At 39.2% G+C, this 19,861-nt stretch overlaps 2 protein-coding genes across 3 annotated transcripts in view; one reads left to right on the plus strand and one right to left on the minus strand.

Annotated features, from left to right (window-relative positions):
• The first annotated feature begins 3,718 nt into the window (after positions 1-3,718).
• Positions 3,719-13,238, plus strand: LOC139142708 (all trans-polyprenyl-diphosphate synthase PDSS2-like). Its single transcript, XM_070712778.1, has 6 exons — positions 3,719-4,316; positions 4,733-4,873; positions 6,064-6,262; positions 10,709-10,954; positions 11,572-11,727; positions 12,276-13,238. The coding sequence occupies exons 1-6, from the start codon at positions 3,847-3,849 to the stop codon at positions 12,429-12,431; spliced, it is 1,368 nt and encodes a 455-aa protein (XP_070568879.1). The 5' UTR covers positions 3,719-3,846; the 3' UTR covers positions 12,432-13,238.
• Positions 13,239-16,890: 3,652 nt separating this feature from the next.
• LOC139142709 (protein SON-like) overlaps positions 16,891-19,861 on the minus strand; it is a 28,397-nt gene continuing 25,426 nt past the window's right edge. For both annotated transcript variants that reach the window (XR_011554454.1, XM_070712779.1), the window contains one exon: positions 16,891-19,452. Coding sequence is in view for 1 of the 2 variants with exons in the window: in XM_070712779.1 (XP_070568880.1) it covers positions 19,321-19,452 (132 nt within the window). In the remaining variant the exon portion in view is untranslated. The remainder of the gene's footprint in view (positions 19,453-19,861) is intronic.

Here is a 19,861-nt window from a genome sequence, read left to right on the forward strand (position 1 = left end):
TTCTAAATTCTTTCCCGGGAATATTGTAATAAGGAATAATGAGACAGTGTGACCAAAAATCGGATCAAATATTGTTAAAATGGCTAAAAGATGACTAACTGTACAATAATGAGTCCGGTGAAAGGTGATTTATAGTTTCCAAATGATTTCTGTGAGAATATTGTACAGGTTGATAAGTCCAGTGAAAGAAAATGGAAGATTGTCCTCACGCTGACCTTTGTGTTTCCAGTATCATGGATACAAGCCATTGTTTCTGCTCAGAGACAGGTGCACACGGGTGAAAAAGCACGTTGTTCAAGTACGGCACTATTGCGAACCTTACTTCCTGCTTTGGGAAAACCGTGGGCGCTAATTTGCGCTGCATAGCTGAGCCTTTTTAGAGAACAAAACAAGTAGAAAAATATCTAAGGTACAATTTGCCCGCGTGGTCATTTCTTCCCTTCTTGGAAAATGATGCTAATTTTTAAAAGTCATAACCGTTTCAAAGTAAAATTTCGTCAGCTGTTTCTCGGAAGAAAAAAGACCTTTTTAGGAAATTTTTTGCACTTATCTTGACTTCCTAGTCTTCACAACATTCACTGTGAAATGCAACTGTTTCCGTTCACGCGATCTCTCATAGTGACCGTTCGCGTGCGAGTGGACGACTTCCAAGATGGCGTCCGTCTGACATTTGTTGACAAAATGTGTTCATAAACTTCAAGATTTTCACGTCATTACCTTGTTCACAGACATAAATGTGCACAACTGTAGCATACTTAAGGTGAATTTGTATAATTTATCACTACCTGGGTCCCCCTTTAAGCCTTAGATTTCGAGCATTCACTCTCAGAAAACTCGTGTCAGCCCCATTGTAGGGAATAGGAGGGCCTCTCGTCCGCTCTACTAGTAGTGCTAATGGTATCTGACGAGCAGCACGGAGAATGGTTCTCTTCAACTTTTACATCAACTTTTGTCACAGGTTGTGGGGCCTGTAAAGCGTTAGATATGGTTTTCTGCTGGAAATTGCTGATACGCTTGAACGAGCGAAATCCTTTATCAGGACGATGACCAGTGCATTCTTTAAATAGTTGTTCATCGAAGCCCTTATTCGTACAAAGAAGTTGCTGCAGCAACCTGAATTTAATGAAAATAATCAATAATTGAAAAATATTGCCGACGAAAAGGAATGACATTCGAGCGGAAAGTGATGGAATTCCGCACTTAAAACTCAGTTCAAATGACAACACTCAGCAGGCGGGGTAGACCCACTGCATCGAACGTTTCAAATATTATCATGTCACATGAAACTGGCCTTTCAAAAACACCATGGAAGAAACAATAACGATAACGGTCACGCCGTGAAAATGTAAGAAAATAATTGAAACTAACCTGCCCGAATGGCCGGTATGATATCCAGGTATTCCACACATCCACAAATGAATAAATCAATTGTTTTAAGTTTCTCGCTTCGGGTACGTTCCCATGCATCCGACACTGACACGCCTGATCCGGTAGACTTGCGTGTACTTTGAAGTACGCGAGATCCTTGTATTTCAGTCAATTGTGCACTGTTCTCGGACGCAGGAAATCTTTCACGTTCCTGTTTGCAGTTAGGTTAAATCCTCTCTGTCATCAGTGGTATCGCGTTGTCAAACTGCGAGCAAAACCGTTCCACTTCGCTTGATTACATCATGGAGGTAGTATGTCGGAGATATACAAGTATGCGTCCATACTGTTGGCGTGGCCGATACACAGTGACATGCACATGCATCATCAGTGTTGTTGCCGCCAGGACGCGCCCTTGCGACAATGTCCCCCAAACGAGACCCGCATTCTTGCGTCCTGCGGGTCACCTCGGGCGCACTTTTGAGCCACTGTGTGACGGTGTCGTCTGCAAGTAATATCTGACACTGACGGCGACCTTCGTTTTACATGTTTTTTTCAGACACAGTCCCCTGTGATCTATTCCGCTCTTGGACTACGCGCCCCATAGACGTGTGTACATATGGGTTTCTTCTCGCTTATGTACACACGTCTATGGGGCGAATAGTCCCAGAGCTGAATAGCTCACGAGTGACTGTGTTGTAACACATGACACAGTGCGATCCACCAGAGTCGAAGAAAAAGGAAACCACGGAACGATCGAAGTTTCAACAGAATTGGAGGAAAAATGAAAAGTATTCTAACTGGTTGGAATACAAGAGTGAAAAGAAACAGATACATTGCAAGATTTGTCTTGAAATGGCAAGCAAAATACGTTTACTGAACAGTCTGGATGTGAAAATTTCCGTACATCAACATTAGACCGCCATATGCGCGGTAGTGATCACTTGCGAGCAATTGAAGAAGTCGCCTAGTGTAGAAGTTTCGACACCGCCGTCAATCGAGCTCTGTCAGAAACGATCAAGAGATTATATCGGCAATGTAGTCGGTTTATTGATTGGCAAAGGAGGACATTGCCACACGAAAATATGAATCACTCCTCAAATTCCTAAAATTGCAAGGCGTTCCAACCGTGGATAAGTTGCGGATCGGACAGAATGCAAATTACACCTCCCGACAAACTGCCCAAGAGATGCAGGATGCCATCGGGAAAAGTGATTGCTAATGTTTATGTTGTCCCCAAAATATACAAAATGTCCCCAAAATAGACAGTAGCGGGACACAGTGTCCCCTGGTTTAAAAATCCTGGCTGCAACACTGTAATTCGAACCACAGATAGTTCCATTCAAGCTGTAGCCAATTACCTCGACAGTGAGAATTGCAAGCTAGTTGTGGTATGTATGAGGTAGCTGCAATAATTGTAGCCCTTGGTTAGCCCAAGCCCCACCAACCAAGGGCTACAATTATTGCAGCTATGTATGAGGTATTAAACAGGTTGTTGCTTGCTGCAAGAATTGTAGCCCACGGGCCGTGCGCCTGCTTTTTCTGTCGTGTTGGATATGATGTACCGTCGGCCCGTAGACCCGACGGGCCAGCTACACAGCCAAAATGAGAGAAAAATCTGGTGCACGGCCCATGGGTTACAATTATTGCAGCTAGGGTGTTGCTTAATATTTCTGCTTTTGTTACAGTTATCTAGAGGCAAAACAAAGTGAAATGTCGTTCCGTGACTTTTGTGAGGCTCTAACACTAACTGAAGTAGATTGTGTATATCATTCGATGCATCCAGTCAATGAAAATGCCTGTACGCTGTTTAGCCCGTTTAAAAAATACTACATCTTTTAAATTTTTATTACGTGAACATACTTATCATATTTTGTAAGTTCCAGGACCGGAACCACTGCAACTTAAAATCTACTGCAATATTGGCGAAGTTCGGGGGGAGGGGGTTGGTTACAGAGGCGACAAGCAAATTTCTTTCAAGAACAAGCAAAATCTTCCACTAGTTACATGGTGGTGATGACGTGCAGCGTTGAGTAACGTTTTGCAAAAGACATTAGAATATAGAGGCAGTGTTGACAGAGCCCCCGACCATGGCCGAACAAATTTCAACGCTCCGAGAAGAAAACAAAATACTGTAAAAATATGCACAACAAAATACTAAAATTAAAACAAAATTAAAACAATTGCACAGCAGAAGTATAGGTTTGCTGCAATTAAAACAAATCTATATTTGTTAAAGTGGAAGCGGCGATTCCGATCATAATTTATGTATTTATTCTTCATGTTTCCTGGCCTACTGGGTATCCCGACCAGCCTCGTTTTCGCATCGCTGGAAGGGCATCCCCCATTTTGCGTCACTTCCGCCACATGTAGTTGTGAGTTACATCACGGTCACAGTTTTCGCACGTCCACGCCAGTTCAACATTTCTTGTTAACATTAGCACTATGTTTGATCGAATGACGAGGTGAGAGCGTTATTTTATGAACACAGAATTTATCGACATGAGTTCCAGACACAAATTATCATTGCTTAATCGCTGCTGTCCCTATTTCGGTGGAAGAGCGCTAGCCGCGAGTCTGCTGTGTCTCAACGGGGAAAGGCTGACTGCCGTGTGTCGTAGGCCTGTCCATGTAGCTGCATCCATACAATCACACAGTTTTCAAAGACTAGTAGCGCGGCCGCAGCAGAACTCCTTCTCAGCTTTACACAGAGAGACTTACACAGCTACATCGTTACTAAATCACATTGTTAATCGACCGATCAGTTTCTTTGGGTTCGGTTCGAGTGAGCAAAACGCGTGGCAGAAGGCTGTCTCTGAAGCCGAGAAGCTGGTGGGTTACCCGACGTCGTTTATGAGTCTACGGTGTCTGCTCAGCGATGAACTTTCTAACGTGGCGATACAGGTCAGAAAACTGGTCGGGACAAGACATCCACTTCTCAAAACTGCAAGGTATGTTCATGGAGGTAGCACGCAGATGGTAGAATAAAATAGTTGTACTCAACGGTCTTTCCGCAGATGAAAGACACTTTGCTTCGCGAGGACCATGTGATGCAACCGTTTTTCTTGTTTCATCGTAGGGTCCTCTTGTCAACCATATGCCTGTACTACGGCAAAGCATAGACCCTCGAGATTTCTCGAGGGTCTATGGGCAAAGTAACAATATCTGCATTAATAATTCTCAGAATACCAAATTGTCTATTGTTTGTTCTAACCGAAGAATTGATATTACCAGGTGAAGTGTACTGTACTTGATTCACTGTGTGGCGTTGAATTAACCATATAACTTTTCAATAGCAATGTCATTACAACCAACAACTACATGTAAGTTGAGTTGAGCCCTGCTATGTTCTTTGTCATTTTCTTAGAACATTTGTGTACGATGGCAGAAACACAATGCAGACGCGTGGCTTGATCGTTCTGTTGATATCCAAAGCTGCGGGACCAACCACAGTGACAACATCAGAAGACGGGGTACAACCAAGCATTGTCAGTGGTATCTATGCAAGGTAAAATTAGTATGCAAGTCCCTCTAGTACTTTAAAGCCTCTAACTCCTATTTGTTAGTGGGCAGGTCCATCGTAAGCACTAAAATCAGAGCCACTTGAGGCCTTAAAAAATTTTGATGGCAGTGTCTTAGGGGGAAGCGCACAAATGCACTTTTGACAGTTTTTAGCTCATATTTGGTTTTATATATAAATACCAAAAAGAGCTTATATGATGAGTCGGTGGCGTCTGTACATGTCTGTATGTATGTATGTGGGTATGTATGTGCGGATGTATGTCCGTCACACACAAAGGCAGATGTATGTACGTCACACACAAAGGCTCCCATACCGCCAAAGCTACCGTCTCAGTATTTGGTGTACAGGTAGATGCAGGGGTTGAGATGTGAATTTGTTCAAATGAACACGTCAGTGTCAAAAATGTGCAAATGAGGTAAGAAAAAGGGAAATCCTGCAAATGTGCAGGAGTGGTTGCAGTAACTGAATCAGCCCACACATCTGAATAAAAGGATTTTGACCTTTAACCTATTTGTATGCAGGGTACCTATTATGTTTGGGAGTGGTAGCAGTAACTGAAACAGCTAATTGGTCATTTCCTGTCATTGTTTATGAACTGTGACATATTAACAGACCTGCTGAAACCATGGATGTCTATTTTTGTACATCCATGGTTGAAAGATTCTCTGCTATGCATGTTGCTAAAGTTGACCTTCAGTACCTAAAGTTTCATACCTTATACTTTTGTCATTCTTGTTTTTCTGGTTGTACTGTGCAGAAATTGTCATAACATCAATGTATAATTTTCCTGCACTGAACAGATAGAAACAACACTTATTGTTGATCTTTGGTATGTACCAATTCTGATCAAATTTGAGCGACACCGTATAATTGCGGTATTTTTCTGAATTACAGGTACAACACTTCAGACTTTTTTTTATAATATCAATTTTGACCTGTGTTGTAAGTGTTTCCATCCGCATCTTTGCCATATTGTCTATCTGACAAAGTAGCCCACATTTTTAGCTGTGATAACCTGACAAGTAACTCATCCATTATTCTAGTGCTTGTCAATCAATACTGATTGTAACCCAACCTCCCCATTTCTCGCACAGCCAAAGAGCTCAAAACAGAGATCACTTTGTTGCCTGCTGATTGACATTGATTGTATCTTATTCTCTTCATATCTCCCTCAGTCAGAGAGCTCTTGCAGAGATCACAGAGATGATCCACACTGCCTACCTGGTCCACAAGGGAGTCGTTAACCTCCGGGACCTTACTCCGGCAGATGGCCCGGAAAAGGACATGGAGTTTGGTAACAAGATGGCGGTACTCAGTGGAGACTTCTTACTGGCCAATGCATCCACTGGACTGGCCCAGTTACAGAATACAAAGGTATAAAACACACTATGTATCTCTGAATCCTGAACATCTTCCTTGTCATCAGAACTATAGCACCTGATCATTACCCTGATGGGCCTTGCATTACCAGAGATGCATTGCTATTTCTGGCTTCTGTGATCTATTCCCCAAGGGGAATAGATCGCGGCTCTTTTTCAACAATCTATTTCCCTACAGAAATAGAATTTGAAGTATCCTCTGATATCACTTTTTTAGTGGGCACTAGACTTATGTACTTTCTCATCACTTGACTTGTTGTGGCAAATTACAGCACAGAATGAGCATGTGGTGTGTGATAATGAATATATCAGATGCTTGCCGGGAAGAAAATTCTCGATAATAATACCGTAGTCTCCTGTGTCTGCAGTTTCTACAATGTCCAAAATTTCAGATTTGACCAATGATAAATGCATTAGTTTTGAAAAGCCATGACCATCAAGTTCAAACAAAGTGTTTATTTCCGGAAATATTCCCCAAATCATCGCAGTATCAGTTTACCAAGTTATACTGCATTTTCTAGTTTCACCACAGTGTTACTCCATTCCATCATGACATGTTGCCTCAACAGCCATATACACACATGTATGGCTGACTCAAAGATTTCTAAATTCATTCAAGGAATTCAGAAATCGGAAAAGTTAGACAGCACGCTGATTTATTTTTGACAGTTTCTGAAGGTTATGTAATATTTCTTACACAGACCTCATAAGTTATATTTTACCACGGTATCAGTGTATCTTGTTGTCACTTTTTATCATCTGCTTGACTTCCACTTTCATGGCCAAGTAGGCATAGAATATTGTTATATATCCTCATTGCTTACAATGATGCTTCCTCCTATTCACACGCTCAATGTACAGAGAAAATCACTTGAAAATGCTTTAAGGGGGAGACCCACATTCGCAGACACTTATCTTTAACCTGATTTTTCACCATTAAAATGAATCTTTAACCCGACATGTAGTATATGTTTGGGTAGCTTGACAATTGAAGATTATAAAAATTGTCAGAATATTTCAAAATCTGTATGCGTGTGTTTTTTTTGCTCAAAATTTGTGTTTTTGAGTTTTGTCACTTAAAAAAGTGTAAGTACGAGAGGGTGATGGCCATTGGTGAGCCGTTTACTGCAATCGATAGCAGGGTAAGGTGTGTAAAAAACAGTGTCTTGGATTTTTGATACTCCTCTTTGTTTTTGCACAATTAGCCTTGAAAGTGAGAAGTGGTGGATTCTGAATAAATTAACGGCTTTTGTCCACGTTTGTCACGATATCTTTTGTTTCTGGAACATTATCGGAATTCTGAGACACGCTTTTGTAGAAACAGTCACTAACTACAACCTGTGCAAAGATAAGGCTAATCCGTCAACGTGGCGCCAAGTTACACTCTCCAGAAGTTGCGATATATTGCCGAAAACGCAACGGAGTAAATCGCAGAAATGTGTATGCTACCCTTGGAGTCGCACAAAGTCAGCTAAAATTGCGGTTCGCTCACATTTTCGGTGGAAATTCCCAGCCCATAATGAAGTACAGGACTTTTTACACAATTGTCTGAATTTGTGGTATGAATGAAATGATACATGACGTGAAAATTGGAAGAAAATGAACACTGAAACGGCCAGTTCGCGGCGTAAGCGTTAGGCTTTATTTACACAACAGAGCTAAATCTGGGGATAATCTTCTTGCTAAATACAAACTAGCGTATTAACTGTGCACTGTAGTGTACCAGTTAAAATTTGATTATCAAGCGAAGAAATGGCTGGCTGCGTATATTCTTCGTAAAAATTATGTGATTTTGCATGCCAAGTCCGATGACATTGTGTTTTCCTCTCTTTTGGTTGCGCAATCGTCACCGCGTTTTCAGCTTCCTGCCCGGAGAGAGACACGTGACAATGAACTTACAATGTGGTACATACCGACAAAGACGGAGTTCATTCAGACGCCATGTTGCGTACGTTAGCTTTTAATACGTTCCGTACTACATGTTGAAGTACGACCACAGTCCGCCTTGAACATAGCAGGAGCTAAAACCGGACAGCTACATGAACGCGGTTTCCGACCTCAGAAGCACCAGTGCCGGGCTAACTTTGTGTTGTGCCAGGTTAGAACCCATCGTTAGGCTAAACTAAATATAACACCTGACAATATCTGGTATCTAAAACGATTTCCTAATAGCAAGATAAAAAGTTGGCGGAAAGCTGAAATAAATCGATACTGACACGAAACTTGAACAATTCTAAAAGCGACTTGTTTCGGCTTCGCGAGTACCATGGAGGCGAGTACCTAAAACAGATGTGAATCTGTGACCACGCTGATATTAAATTGAATGCGTCATTCTAAAATCGCGACGGTCGAATTTCGTACAAGTAATGAAATGCGTGAAACTTCAGTCAAACAGTTGAATAACGCGTTGGCTGATATGTGGAAACAAGCATTCGTCGTTCTCCGGTGGCATAATAACGACCATAGAAAGACCAGCAGAACGCTGGTTTTCAGCGTGACTGAGTTTATCCACAGGAGAAATTAGTTGCTGATTCGAACAAAGCACGTTCATGGTTGTTTAATTTTTTTCAAGTTCATGGAAATTATTCTATCATTTTCAATTTTGGTTTCTTTAAATTTACCGCAGAAGTTTATAATTACCTAATAACAATTCAATCGCAATGATTTTAAAGCTATACCGACATGAATTTGTGCTGTGAAATATCGCATACTTTTCAATCGAGATTGATTTCGACCCTGGACTTCGAGTCACTTCATGAGCAGTCCGCCAAAAAAAGTTCAGTTGATCGAGACAAATTATGTCTGCTATATGATTAGCTCCGGTACAGATTAAAAACAAATCACGCATCATTTTAATGTAATATAGCATAACTGTACGTGCGTTATCCGCATCACGTTCCCTCTGTGCCAGCATAGAATTTACAAAACAATAAGCTCACGTTTCCAAACCGGGCAGAGCAGACACCGGCGCGATTTTCTCGTTAGAAAATTTCGAACTATTGCCATATTTCTAATTTCTACTGAGAGGAATGTTGCTCGCCCAACTGTCGAAACAAAAAGACGTCGCAACCATTTTCACAAAAAATATAGAAAACTTGTGGTGACGTACAGGAACGTAATCTTCATTGCATGCTTTACGTGTAAACCGTAACGTAAGCGGGGCCGGTAACAGTTTTGGTTGCCGGATTTCACTGGGCATTTGCAGACGTAAAAAAATCATCTGACATTTTTATCATCAGTCGCAATTAGTTCGGAGCGGGATCAATTTTGAATGTCGGACTTCATTAGGTGCAGACAAACATGTAAACTGTTATCAGAAAAAGACGTAATTTTTGGATTTTCGGAGTTGCCTAGTTTGATTGGGGCGGGGTCAGTTTTGAATGTCAGACTATACTTTGCATTGAGTCCACGTCATTTGTTAGCGGACACAAATGTACGTTTTGGTTTTCGGCGGCGATTAATTTTGAGTGCTGGACTTTATTTGGCAAACATGTAAAGACAAAGACCTACTATTTGGATTTTCGGCCGTTATTTGTTTTATACGGGAACAGTTTTATTAAATACGTGTAATAGGAAAGCGAGGTAAAAATAACGTAAACTACAACGAGCAGCCTCTCTGTTGTGCGCAAGATGAATCACAAGTTTTTATTCGAAGCTCAGTTTAGTCATAGACCCTCTAGAAAAACGGGACAGGCAACTTGTTGAATGAGTAAGCGTCTGCGTTACATGCAGTCCTCGCTTGCGACCATTTCCAGTTTACACCTTTTCAACGCATCGGAAACTGGAGTTTTAAGCCTGACTGTAACTCTGACAATTTTAACTGTTCTCTCATTCCCGGCCATATGCTTGATAATTTCGCTTTTGTGGACCATGCTTTTGTAATCGACGGCTACCTTCAGCATGTTCAGTAGCCGCGACATACTTCCTGCCGGCAGCTGGGAAGAAGACTGACGCATGCGCACTCCTCCGGACGGAATTAACGTAATCTACTTACGCTCTTGAGATAGCCTTGACTAATCTGGAAACCGTTAAGACATAAGAAAAACACGGCACGCGAACTGGCCTACAATGTTAATTTTTGTTAAAATCTAACTCATTTCCGAGTATGTTATGGTTTCAAACTTATCATCCACTCAAAGGCCATATTAGACAGATTCAAAATTTACCATAAAACAAAAAATGACCAAAATCACTCAAGGAAGGTGGGTCTACCCCTTAAAATGCCAGAAAACAAATGTTGATATATCAGCAACAACTTCCTTCACTGATTATACAGGTATATAATTTATTTGAGGCAGACTTTGATGATTTGCACAGGAGTTGCCTAGTGCATTGTGGGATATGTCACACATTATACCCAAATCGTGTGTGTACAAACTTGTGGCGGGGATTTATGCTTAATTTACACTGTAGTTGCAAGTCATTTTATGCCATCTTTCAGGTTGTTGAGATTGTATCCAGTGCTATCAGAGACATGATGGAAGCGGAATTCACTAGTTATTCCACCAATCTGAAAGACAGCCTTGACAGGAAGCTGGACTTATCTGACTGGCATGAGTGGGCATTTCTGTCCTCCAGTAGTCTAATCGCCAAGAGCTGTCAGGCGGCGCTTAACCTGGCCAAACATTCACCTGAAATGCAACAACATGCATATGACTATGGCAAGCACATGTCGCTGGCACAGCAGGTGAGTTACCATAGAAACAAAGGGAATGTAAAGCATTTTCAGATGCTGTTTTCTTGTTTCCCTAAACCTTATCCTGCCTAGTCTGACAATAGAGAGCAATATCAGGCCAAAATGTACATATATTTTCACCTACTTTACACAGAATGTTATTACAGGTTATGTCAAAAAAATGGTGTTTACATTATAGTTATCTTCAGAGGCATTCAGTGTTCAAGTCTTTATTAAAATGCAATAAATGAATTATATTATGCCTAACTGGTTTTAACTAACTTGACCTTGTATGAACTTGGCAGGGTAAGGTTAAAGTTGTGATGTCAATTGAAAACTGAAGTTTTGATTTCAATCGTTGGAAAATGTGAAATTTCATCAGCATGTTGGTGGAATGCCAGAAATATGATGAGAAAGTAGTATAACAGAGTAATGTTGATGCTGGCAGATATTGAACTGTCTTTAGTGATGAAAAAATACATTAATTTTTCATTAATTTGTTCTGAGGAGGGCTTTAAGATTTTGTTTGCAAATATTTAAAAAAAATGATTTTGAGCATTCTTTGATGACAACAAAGCTTAAACAGCTAAGCCTTGTTAATGCCTAGCATCACATTTCTTCTATTTCAGTTACACACAGAATTAACACAATTTACTAATGGATCCCCGTCTGCAACGACATCATTAAACCTCAACTCAGTTCCTGTCCTGCTGTTCCTACAATCCAAGGAGAGGTCAGAGGTCACCGAGAAATACACAAAAAATGGCAAAGTTGATATGAAGAAGGTAGGAATTGATTGATTTCACCATGATTTGTTCATGTCTTTAAAATTTATTTTTTCATTTAATTCCATAGGTTCTTGGGTTTTTCAAATTTTTGGCTTATGAACATGTTTTGGAATTGGGCACTTAAATTTCTAAGCATGGCAGAATACTCAAACAGATATACAGAAATTAATGTATAATCAATTAATTAGCAACCTGAATGACACCAATTCCAAACATGTAGGCTTTTCTTACACAGTGTTAGAGTTGTCCAACATCATTTCTCTGCTGTTCTCAAAAGTGCTTCCATGCAATTTGGATATAAATGTTTCTAGGTAATTCCAAAATTCTTCAACTACTTACTATTGACATTGAAATGCCATTTCTCAATGTGTACCTGAGTATGGTGTGTTGAAACTGTCAAGGTCTTCACTACTTGTCTTGCAAAGAAACAATTTCAATATTTCTTAATCAATCTTACTCAAAGAGATAGACGTAACAGAACTTGTTCATCTTAAGTACAGTTTGTTCACGAAAATTAAATTTTCCCTCACGTTATTTTGTTTCAGCTTCATGCTGACGTACTGTACAGTGATGCTGTAGACAAAGCCAAGCAGTTGTGTCATGAGTACGGACAGAAAGCACTGGACGCCATCAAGCCGTTCCCGGTCAATGATGCCAGGAATGCACTTCAAAACATTATCCATGCTATCGCAGTCAGATGACCTACAGAAACAGTATAGACAGTTTTTGCAGTTTTCTAGCATGGGGATACCACAGACTGTCTGCATAATTTACGGTCAGCAAAGTGCATTGATTGTAATCAACATATTCTGATCAGAAATTTGTGTTGCAAACCACTCAATTAATGCTACTATGAATTGCTATGGAGAGACTTTGTTTTGGGGTGAAATGTGATTCCAAAGTTCACTGGCGTAAGCTCATCAAATACTGTCCTGAAAGTATCATAGATAGCAATAAGTGGGATTTTATTATCTGTAAAACTTAGCCAATGCTTGTGTTTCTCTGTAGTGTCTTCTTTCTGCAATAATAATAATGTTATTGTTTGCCAAATTAAGGAGAGACAAGCAAATCTGTCAACTCACAATACTGATAGTTCTAGGCCCAAATTGAAGATACATGATTCCTGTTACTACAAGTGTAGGTGTCAGAGTGTATTTTTCTTGAAAAATAGAAATTCAGGCGTTAGTTTTGACATTCTGCAAGCAATGAGTCAAGGTTAGGTAACTGAAACTATGTATTTTTCTTTGCCTGACAACTCCTGCATGGAGTGTCATAATGGCTATAGTGTAGCTACATGTAACTGCACAGGATGAATTATGTGTGATTCAACTATATAAATACATGCTTACTTTATAAATCAGCAAATTAAACACAGTTCACCACAGAACTCTCACATCAAGCATAAAATGCCCTAGGCTGACCTTACTTTTTTGTATTGAGAATTCCTTTATCTAGTGTTGACATACCTTTTTTCAAATTGATTATTAAAAGGGAACAATTAATAATAATGATGATTGTGACTGTCTGAATTGTGTGTTTATCCATCAAAAATTGAGGTACTGCTACCAGATATTCTAATGCAAGTCATTAGGTCCATAGTGGAATGCAAAACGATAATGGTAGAATTCTACAGCTCTTGGAGGGATACATGCTGAGACCATACACCATGATGACATACATGCTACCGTAGCAGTCCTGCACTACAGGCCACAGGGTTAGATTTTCTTTTTTTAATTAGCTCACATTTGGTACATGTATATATACCAAAGAGAGCTTATATGGTTGGTCGGTGGTGTCTGTATGAATGTATGTCAACATGAAAAATTCAAAACCCACAGAAACCTACCATCTTACAATATACCATAGTGTCCAGGTGCACCCAGATGAGAAGTGAATTTGCTCAAATGAAGATGTTAGTGTAAAAATATGCAAATGAGGTAAAATAGAGAAAATCCTGCAAATTGCTAAAGTTCTGTAACCAAAGGCCAGCTTTGCTTGAAACTTGGTATGCAGGTTTCTTAGGGTGACTTTAATTAAATTTGCTCAAAGTGTGGTGAAATTTTTATAGTTGTGTTTTTGGGGCATTTTTTCTTTTTGGTCAAAAAATCTTCTCTCAAATCACTTGCCAAATTGTTTTGAAAGTTAATTTGCATGATCCTGGGTTTGACCTTTGTCAGATTTGTTCAAATTGAGGTGAAATTTTCGCGTACCAGTCAACTCGCACTTTTTCCAACCCGCCCAGAACCAACTCGCCCGATTCCAGCTCGCCCAATACCAACTCGCCCGATTCCAACTCTCGTATAAAGTGTTTTATTTCTAACAACAAATATTTCTAACAATGAGAACCACAGGTGCGGCTTGAAATATGTGCCAACACGGAAAAGTTTTTATTTACGAATTTCACGTTTCGCAAATCTCTTGAAAGAATAAATTTCGTTCGGCTTCTTTACGTATAGGGATAGTCACTGCAGTTATACTAGCTCTGCATGGCAGGGCTGTGTTTTACCGGCGTTGTACGGCCTCCCACCACATGGGAGGCCGTATAACGCCGTTAACACACAGCCCTGCCATCATGCAAAGCTACAGTTATACTGGCTTGCGTCTTAAGAAACAGCAGGACCGTCTTTCACGAATTACTGGCCCGGCATGATATGAAAATAGCTGGCCTCAGGCCATCGGTTAGCGGCGTACATGAAATCTACAACATACAACCTATCTCAAAACAACGGGCAAGTTGGCATTGGGCGAGTTGGTATCGGGCGAGTTGGAATCGGGTGAGTCGGTATCGGGCGGGGTTGGAAAAAGTGCGAGTTGACTGTAATTCGAAATTTTCATATTTGCATTTTTGGGGGTACTCTTTTCCATTATTGGTCAAAAATTCATCTTTTTAGAAATCACTTGTCCGATTGCTTTGAAACCTGGTATGCATAAGTTTGTTAGTCCCCAGGACACCGTCCGGGGGACTTATAGATTTGGTCATGTCCGTGTGTGTGTGCGTTGTGCGTCCGTCCGTCCGTCCCTTCGTTCACGCAGATATCTCAGACGTGCCCAGGTCAATTTCTTTCAAACTTTGCACAAGGATAGTACCCTACCCCATACAGATGCACGTCGATTTGTTTCACAATGCGATCAAATTTGGCCATGTTAGAGGACTTTTTAGTTTACACCTCCATAGACTCCCATGTATAAGTCACTTCTCCATAGACTCCAATGTATAAGGCCAAGAAAAATAAAATTTAGTTTCTCATCGTATTCATATTACAACAAGTCATCGTTGATGACACAGTCCCCACTTGTTAATGGGTACTTTGATTACAGGTCCTCAGAGAGGATAGAGTCCTCTTCATTAGGTCTGTGATCAAAATACTTTTTAATAAATTCGCTTGATACATGTCTGAGTTGTGGTTCAGGACATGAAAAAATCGTAATAAAATGGCCACACGGCGGCCATATTGGATCTTATCACAAAACAATTCAATGTGCATGTGTGTGACATAGGTCAAAGTCCTTGTACCAACTTTGAATAAAATCGGTTGAGATATGCCTGGTGTCCGTGGGGACTAAAAAGGATGCAGTGACAGAGTTTTTAGTCCCCAAGGATGAAGTCCAGGGGGCTTATAGATTGGGTCATGTCCATCCGTTTGTCCATCAGTTCACGCAGATATCTCAGATATTTTGACATGTCACGTGACCTTGGTGACCTTTGACCTAAAATATACATATTTGTCCATAACTCAGTAACCACAAGTGCTACACCCTTCATATATGGTATGATGGGACACCTTATGACGCCACATATTGTACCTCATTAATTATGTGCATATCTAATTTTGTGCGAGCCAATAGAGCTAGAGGTCTGATTTTTGGTATATAGGGATAACTTAGCAATACAATTTTTTTGACAAAATGTCATGTGACCTCAATGACCTTTGACCTCAAATATACATATTTGTCCATTACTCAGTAACCACAAGTGCTGCACCCTTCATATATGGTATGATGGGACACCTTATGACGCCACATATTGTACCTCATTAATTATGCACATATCGAATTTTGAGCGAGCCAATAGAGCTAGAGGTCTTATTTTTGGTATATAGGGATAACTTAGCAATACAATTTTTTTTTTGACAAAATGTCACGTGACCTTGGTGACCTTTGACCTGAAATATACATATTTGTCCATAACTCAGTAACCACAAGTGGTACACCCTTCATATTTGGTATGATGGGAGACCTTATGACGCAACATGCTGTACCTCATTAATGATGTGCATATCTAATTCTGAGCAAGCCAATAGAGCTGGATGTCTGATTTTTGGTATATAGGGATAACTATAGGATAGAAGTTTTTTGACAAAATGTCATGTGACCTCGATGACCTTTTACCTAAAATATACGTTTATGTGAATAAATAAGTAACCACAAGTGCTATGTCCTTTGTATTTAGTAGACCTTATGACATCAAACGCTTTACCTCATTAATTATGCACACATCTAATTCTGGACAAGCAAATAGAGCTAGAGGTCTGATTTTTGGCATAGAGGGATTAATTAGCAATACAATTTTTTTTTCCCAAAATGTCACGTGACCTCGATGACCTTTGACTTTGATTATACATATATATGCATAACTCAGTAACCACAAGTTCTATACCCTCCAATTTTGATAGGATATTAGACCTTAAGATGTCACATCTTGTACCTCATTTATTATGCGCATATGTATTTCATGGCTGGCCAATACAGCTAGAGGTCTGATCTTTTTTCCCCGATTTAGAACCATAACTTAGACATGCCTCATGTGTTTCACATTGGGAACAACGACATAGACCTATGTGCCCATAGATCTCAACATATACACTCCAGTGATACTTCTTAATGACCACATTTCCCTGCCCCATCAAGACTAATACTCCTATTACAAGTGGGGACTATGTCATTGTCAGTGACTTGTTCAAATTGTGGTGAAGTTTGCATATTGGGATTTTTTGGATCAAAAACTGCTCGTTAGATTGTTTTGAAGTTTGATATGAAGGTTCTTGGGGTGATTCATATCATTTTGTTCACATTGAATTTTCACAATACAGATTCTGCGTATCTGGCCAAACAAAATCTGGGTGTCACTCTAGGCATGAAGTGGAATCAGAGACAGACAGATCACAGCTTGGTAGAACTACTTTATTCTGCCAAATTATTATAAATGTCTACAACCATTTACAGTGTGACAATTTATCATAAAAAGAAACAAAACCAGAGTGTAAAAACTCTACGTTTTTTTCTAAACTGGTGAGCACACTCTGATGATGGTATCTTACATAAATTTTAAAACTTCACAATATTTGTCATTTTCTTGACTTTGTTGGCTCTATGAGAAGAAAATAAAATTAAGTAAAACTATTTTGACTGATTAACATGATTTTCCATGAATCATGTAAAGTTTTTAGTTTCGTCTCTTAACAAAGGGATACATACATAAATTTAAATGATTCTTTAAAATTGTGTTATGTCTGCTCAGTCTTGGTATCAAAAATCATATCATAATCTGTACTTTATAACTGGTATTTCCTTTCCAACAGGAACTTTCACTTGTACAGTCTATGAGGGTGTTTTGCCAATCACTAACGTTTTAAGGCTCAATCTGCCGTAAATTGTGATCTATATTTGTTTTGCCTGAAAACTGTCTTTCTCTTTTCACTCCCAGAATCATGTCCAAAATCCATGTGTTCAACACGCTAACACACCCACAATATATGTGTGTATTGTTCGATGTTACTGTTGACAGCTGAATTTTGTCAAGACTAGAATTCATTTGCCAAGAATAATATTGCAAAAAGTCCACAATGCCTTGCAGTTACAAGGCTAATAATTTGAATTTCAAGACACTTTGGGGAGAAGAAAATGCGCCATTTTTGAAAGAAAAAAATAATGAAATTATTATCAAGAGTTACAGCTATTACTGGTCTCATTAAAACTAAACAACAGTCACAGATTTTTCCGAATGAATGCCACAATTGCTGATTCCTGGTTTAGAACAAGTTTATCAGTGTGCACCACCTCCAGTGTTGTTAAATAAATATTTCAGAGATTTGGGGACAAAATAAATGTGAAAATAGAAGGAAAAAACACGTTAGGTATACACCTTCATGAACATGCCCATTCGACAACGTAAGAGAAACATTTTTTGAAGAAATATTTTATGAAGAGATGCAAAATTTAAATGTTTCAACATGTCAAGGAATAGGATTTATACATTCTTACTTTATACGATGGCATTGTAAGGGTACATATAAATAACAAACTGGCAAGTTTTCTGAAATGTTATGATTTGACATTGAGTTCACAGCAACTATAAATCACTGAGTACAACTTAAACGGGGCTCATTTGTGTGCCCTTGCAATGTCATAAAACCTCAACTCTCACATGACTTCAACAATTAAAATATTAAACACTAACCCTTTAACCACATTGGTTTGGTCCAAACTCATTGTTATCAATGGAGAGTGTGGACATGTTTACAGGGAATTGGGGTGAACAGGTTAAACTGACTTGCAATTAATGTCAATTAATATTTCATTCACTCCCATGTTTCTGTACATATGACAAGTTTCATCACTGAGAGCATACATGTACAATAAGGTTATGGCAAAACCAATAGTTGTGAATTGAAATCTTATCAAACCTTTCCTACTTGTAGTGATTGCATTTATCAGTGAATAATCGACTGAAAGCAACAAATCTCAGCAATCTCTTTTTCCTTTCCAAGGACTGGGCACAAAACAAGGAATATGCACAAGTTGACAAACAGTTTGAAATCATCTATTTACTAACACAAAGTAAGCTGTACTCCAGAGTTCCAACTGAATTCATTTAGTCAATTTTAGGCCTTGATAGCTGCATCTTCTCGCATTTTACTTAATACCAAAAAATACCATCCAATCTTTGGAAAGAAATTTTGTATTCCAATTATTATTATCCATATTGTCTTTAAAACAATTTCAATTCTTGGTGGTTGATTTGGTAGAATAAATTCAGACGCTTGCAAGTATATATGCAGTGGTCATATTTGAGTTGCAACACAACCATTACCGTACTTAGTAGTCCAGATCCAAGTTGTGCATTTGTTACCAATGTTCAAAAAAAGGTTAAATGATCACACTCCAGTAAACATTTTTACATTTAAAGTTGCATTTGATTTCAAACCTTCTTATAAGAAAAATTGCAAAAAGATACAGTTACTATAACGTCTCTGAAATTTCTTTATGTCAGCCTTATGCCAAATCCATGCAACATGTACAACTTTCTCGTAGCCAAGAATCCTTTCTTGTGTAAGTAGCAAATCAATTTGACTCATGAGGGCGCAATGCTGTAGTCACTCCAATACAAACACAAAGTAGTATTACCATCACTGCGCAATATTACATTCAACTGGTATCTGATTTGCTGGTATCTTCCAAAGCGTACACTATATATTTGATTTACTGTGGCATGCTGCAGTCCATAGCAATCAAATCAATTCTCTGAGATGTAGCATGTTACACTGTAAGTCTGCAGATATCGTAGCCAATATCTGACACGTGTCGTTTGTTTTACTGTGGTACGTTGTAGTCCATGGGTATCAGACCCATTTTCTGCAATGCTATTGTAGCAGCTTGAGCCTTGGCATGTTTCTTGTTGGGACTGGCAATAGACGGCTGGTACTCTTCATTGTTGACCCTCACCTACAGGAAAAGTCAGTTACCACACAACTAATCAATTAATCAATCAATTCATCATATACCTTTAATGATTGTCATGTCACTGAGAAAGTGAAAAGCTGAATGTATTAAGTTATTTTTGCATCTTCTGGGAATACTGTATGTACCATTTCATACTTGCTTTTCAACAGAATATGGAACACATGCAGTTGTCTCTTTATCTATGCACCACTAGACAACACTAGGTTCAGAATGAGCCATACTATAATTCAACATTATCCTATCCGTTTGTTTCTGTGACAATCTAATGTATGTATGTATGTACATACGTACCTACGCATGTATGTATGTATGTATGTATGTATGTATGTCTGTCTGTCTGTCTGTCAAAAAACATTTCATATGATCAAAGTTGATCCAAGTGTAAGCTAAG

This window comes from Ptychodera flava, chromosome 10 (assembly GCF_041260155.1).
Source record: "Ptychodera flava strain L36383 chromosome 10, AS_Pfla_20210202, whole genome shotgun sequence".
In the NCBI taxonomy this organism is placed as follows: Eukaryota; Metazoa; Hemichordata; class Enteropneusta; family Ptychoderidae; genus Ptychodera; species Ptychodera flava.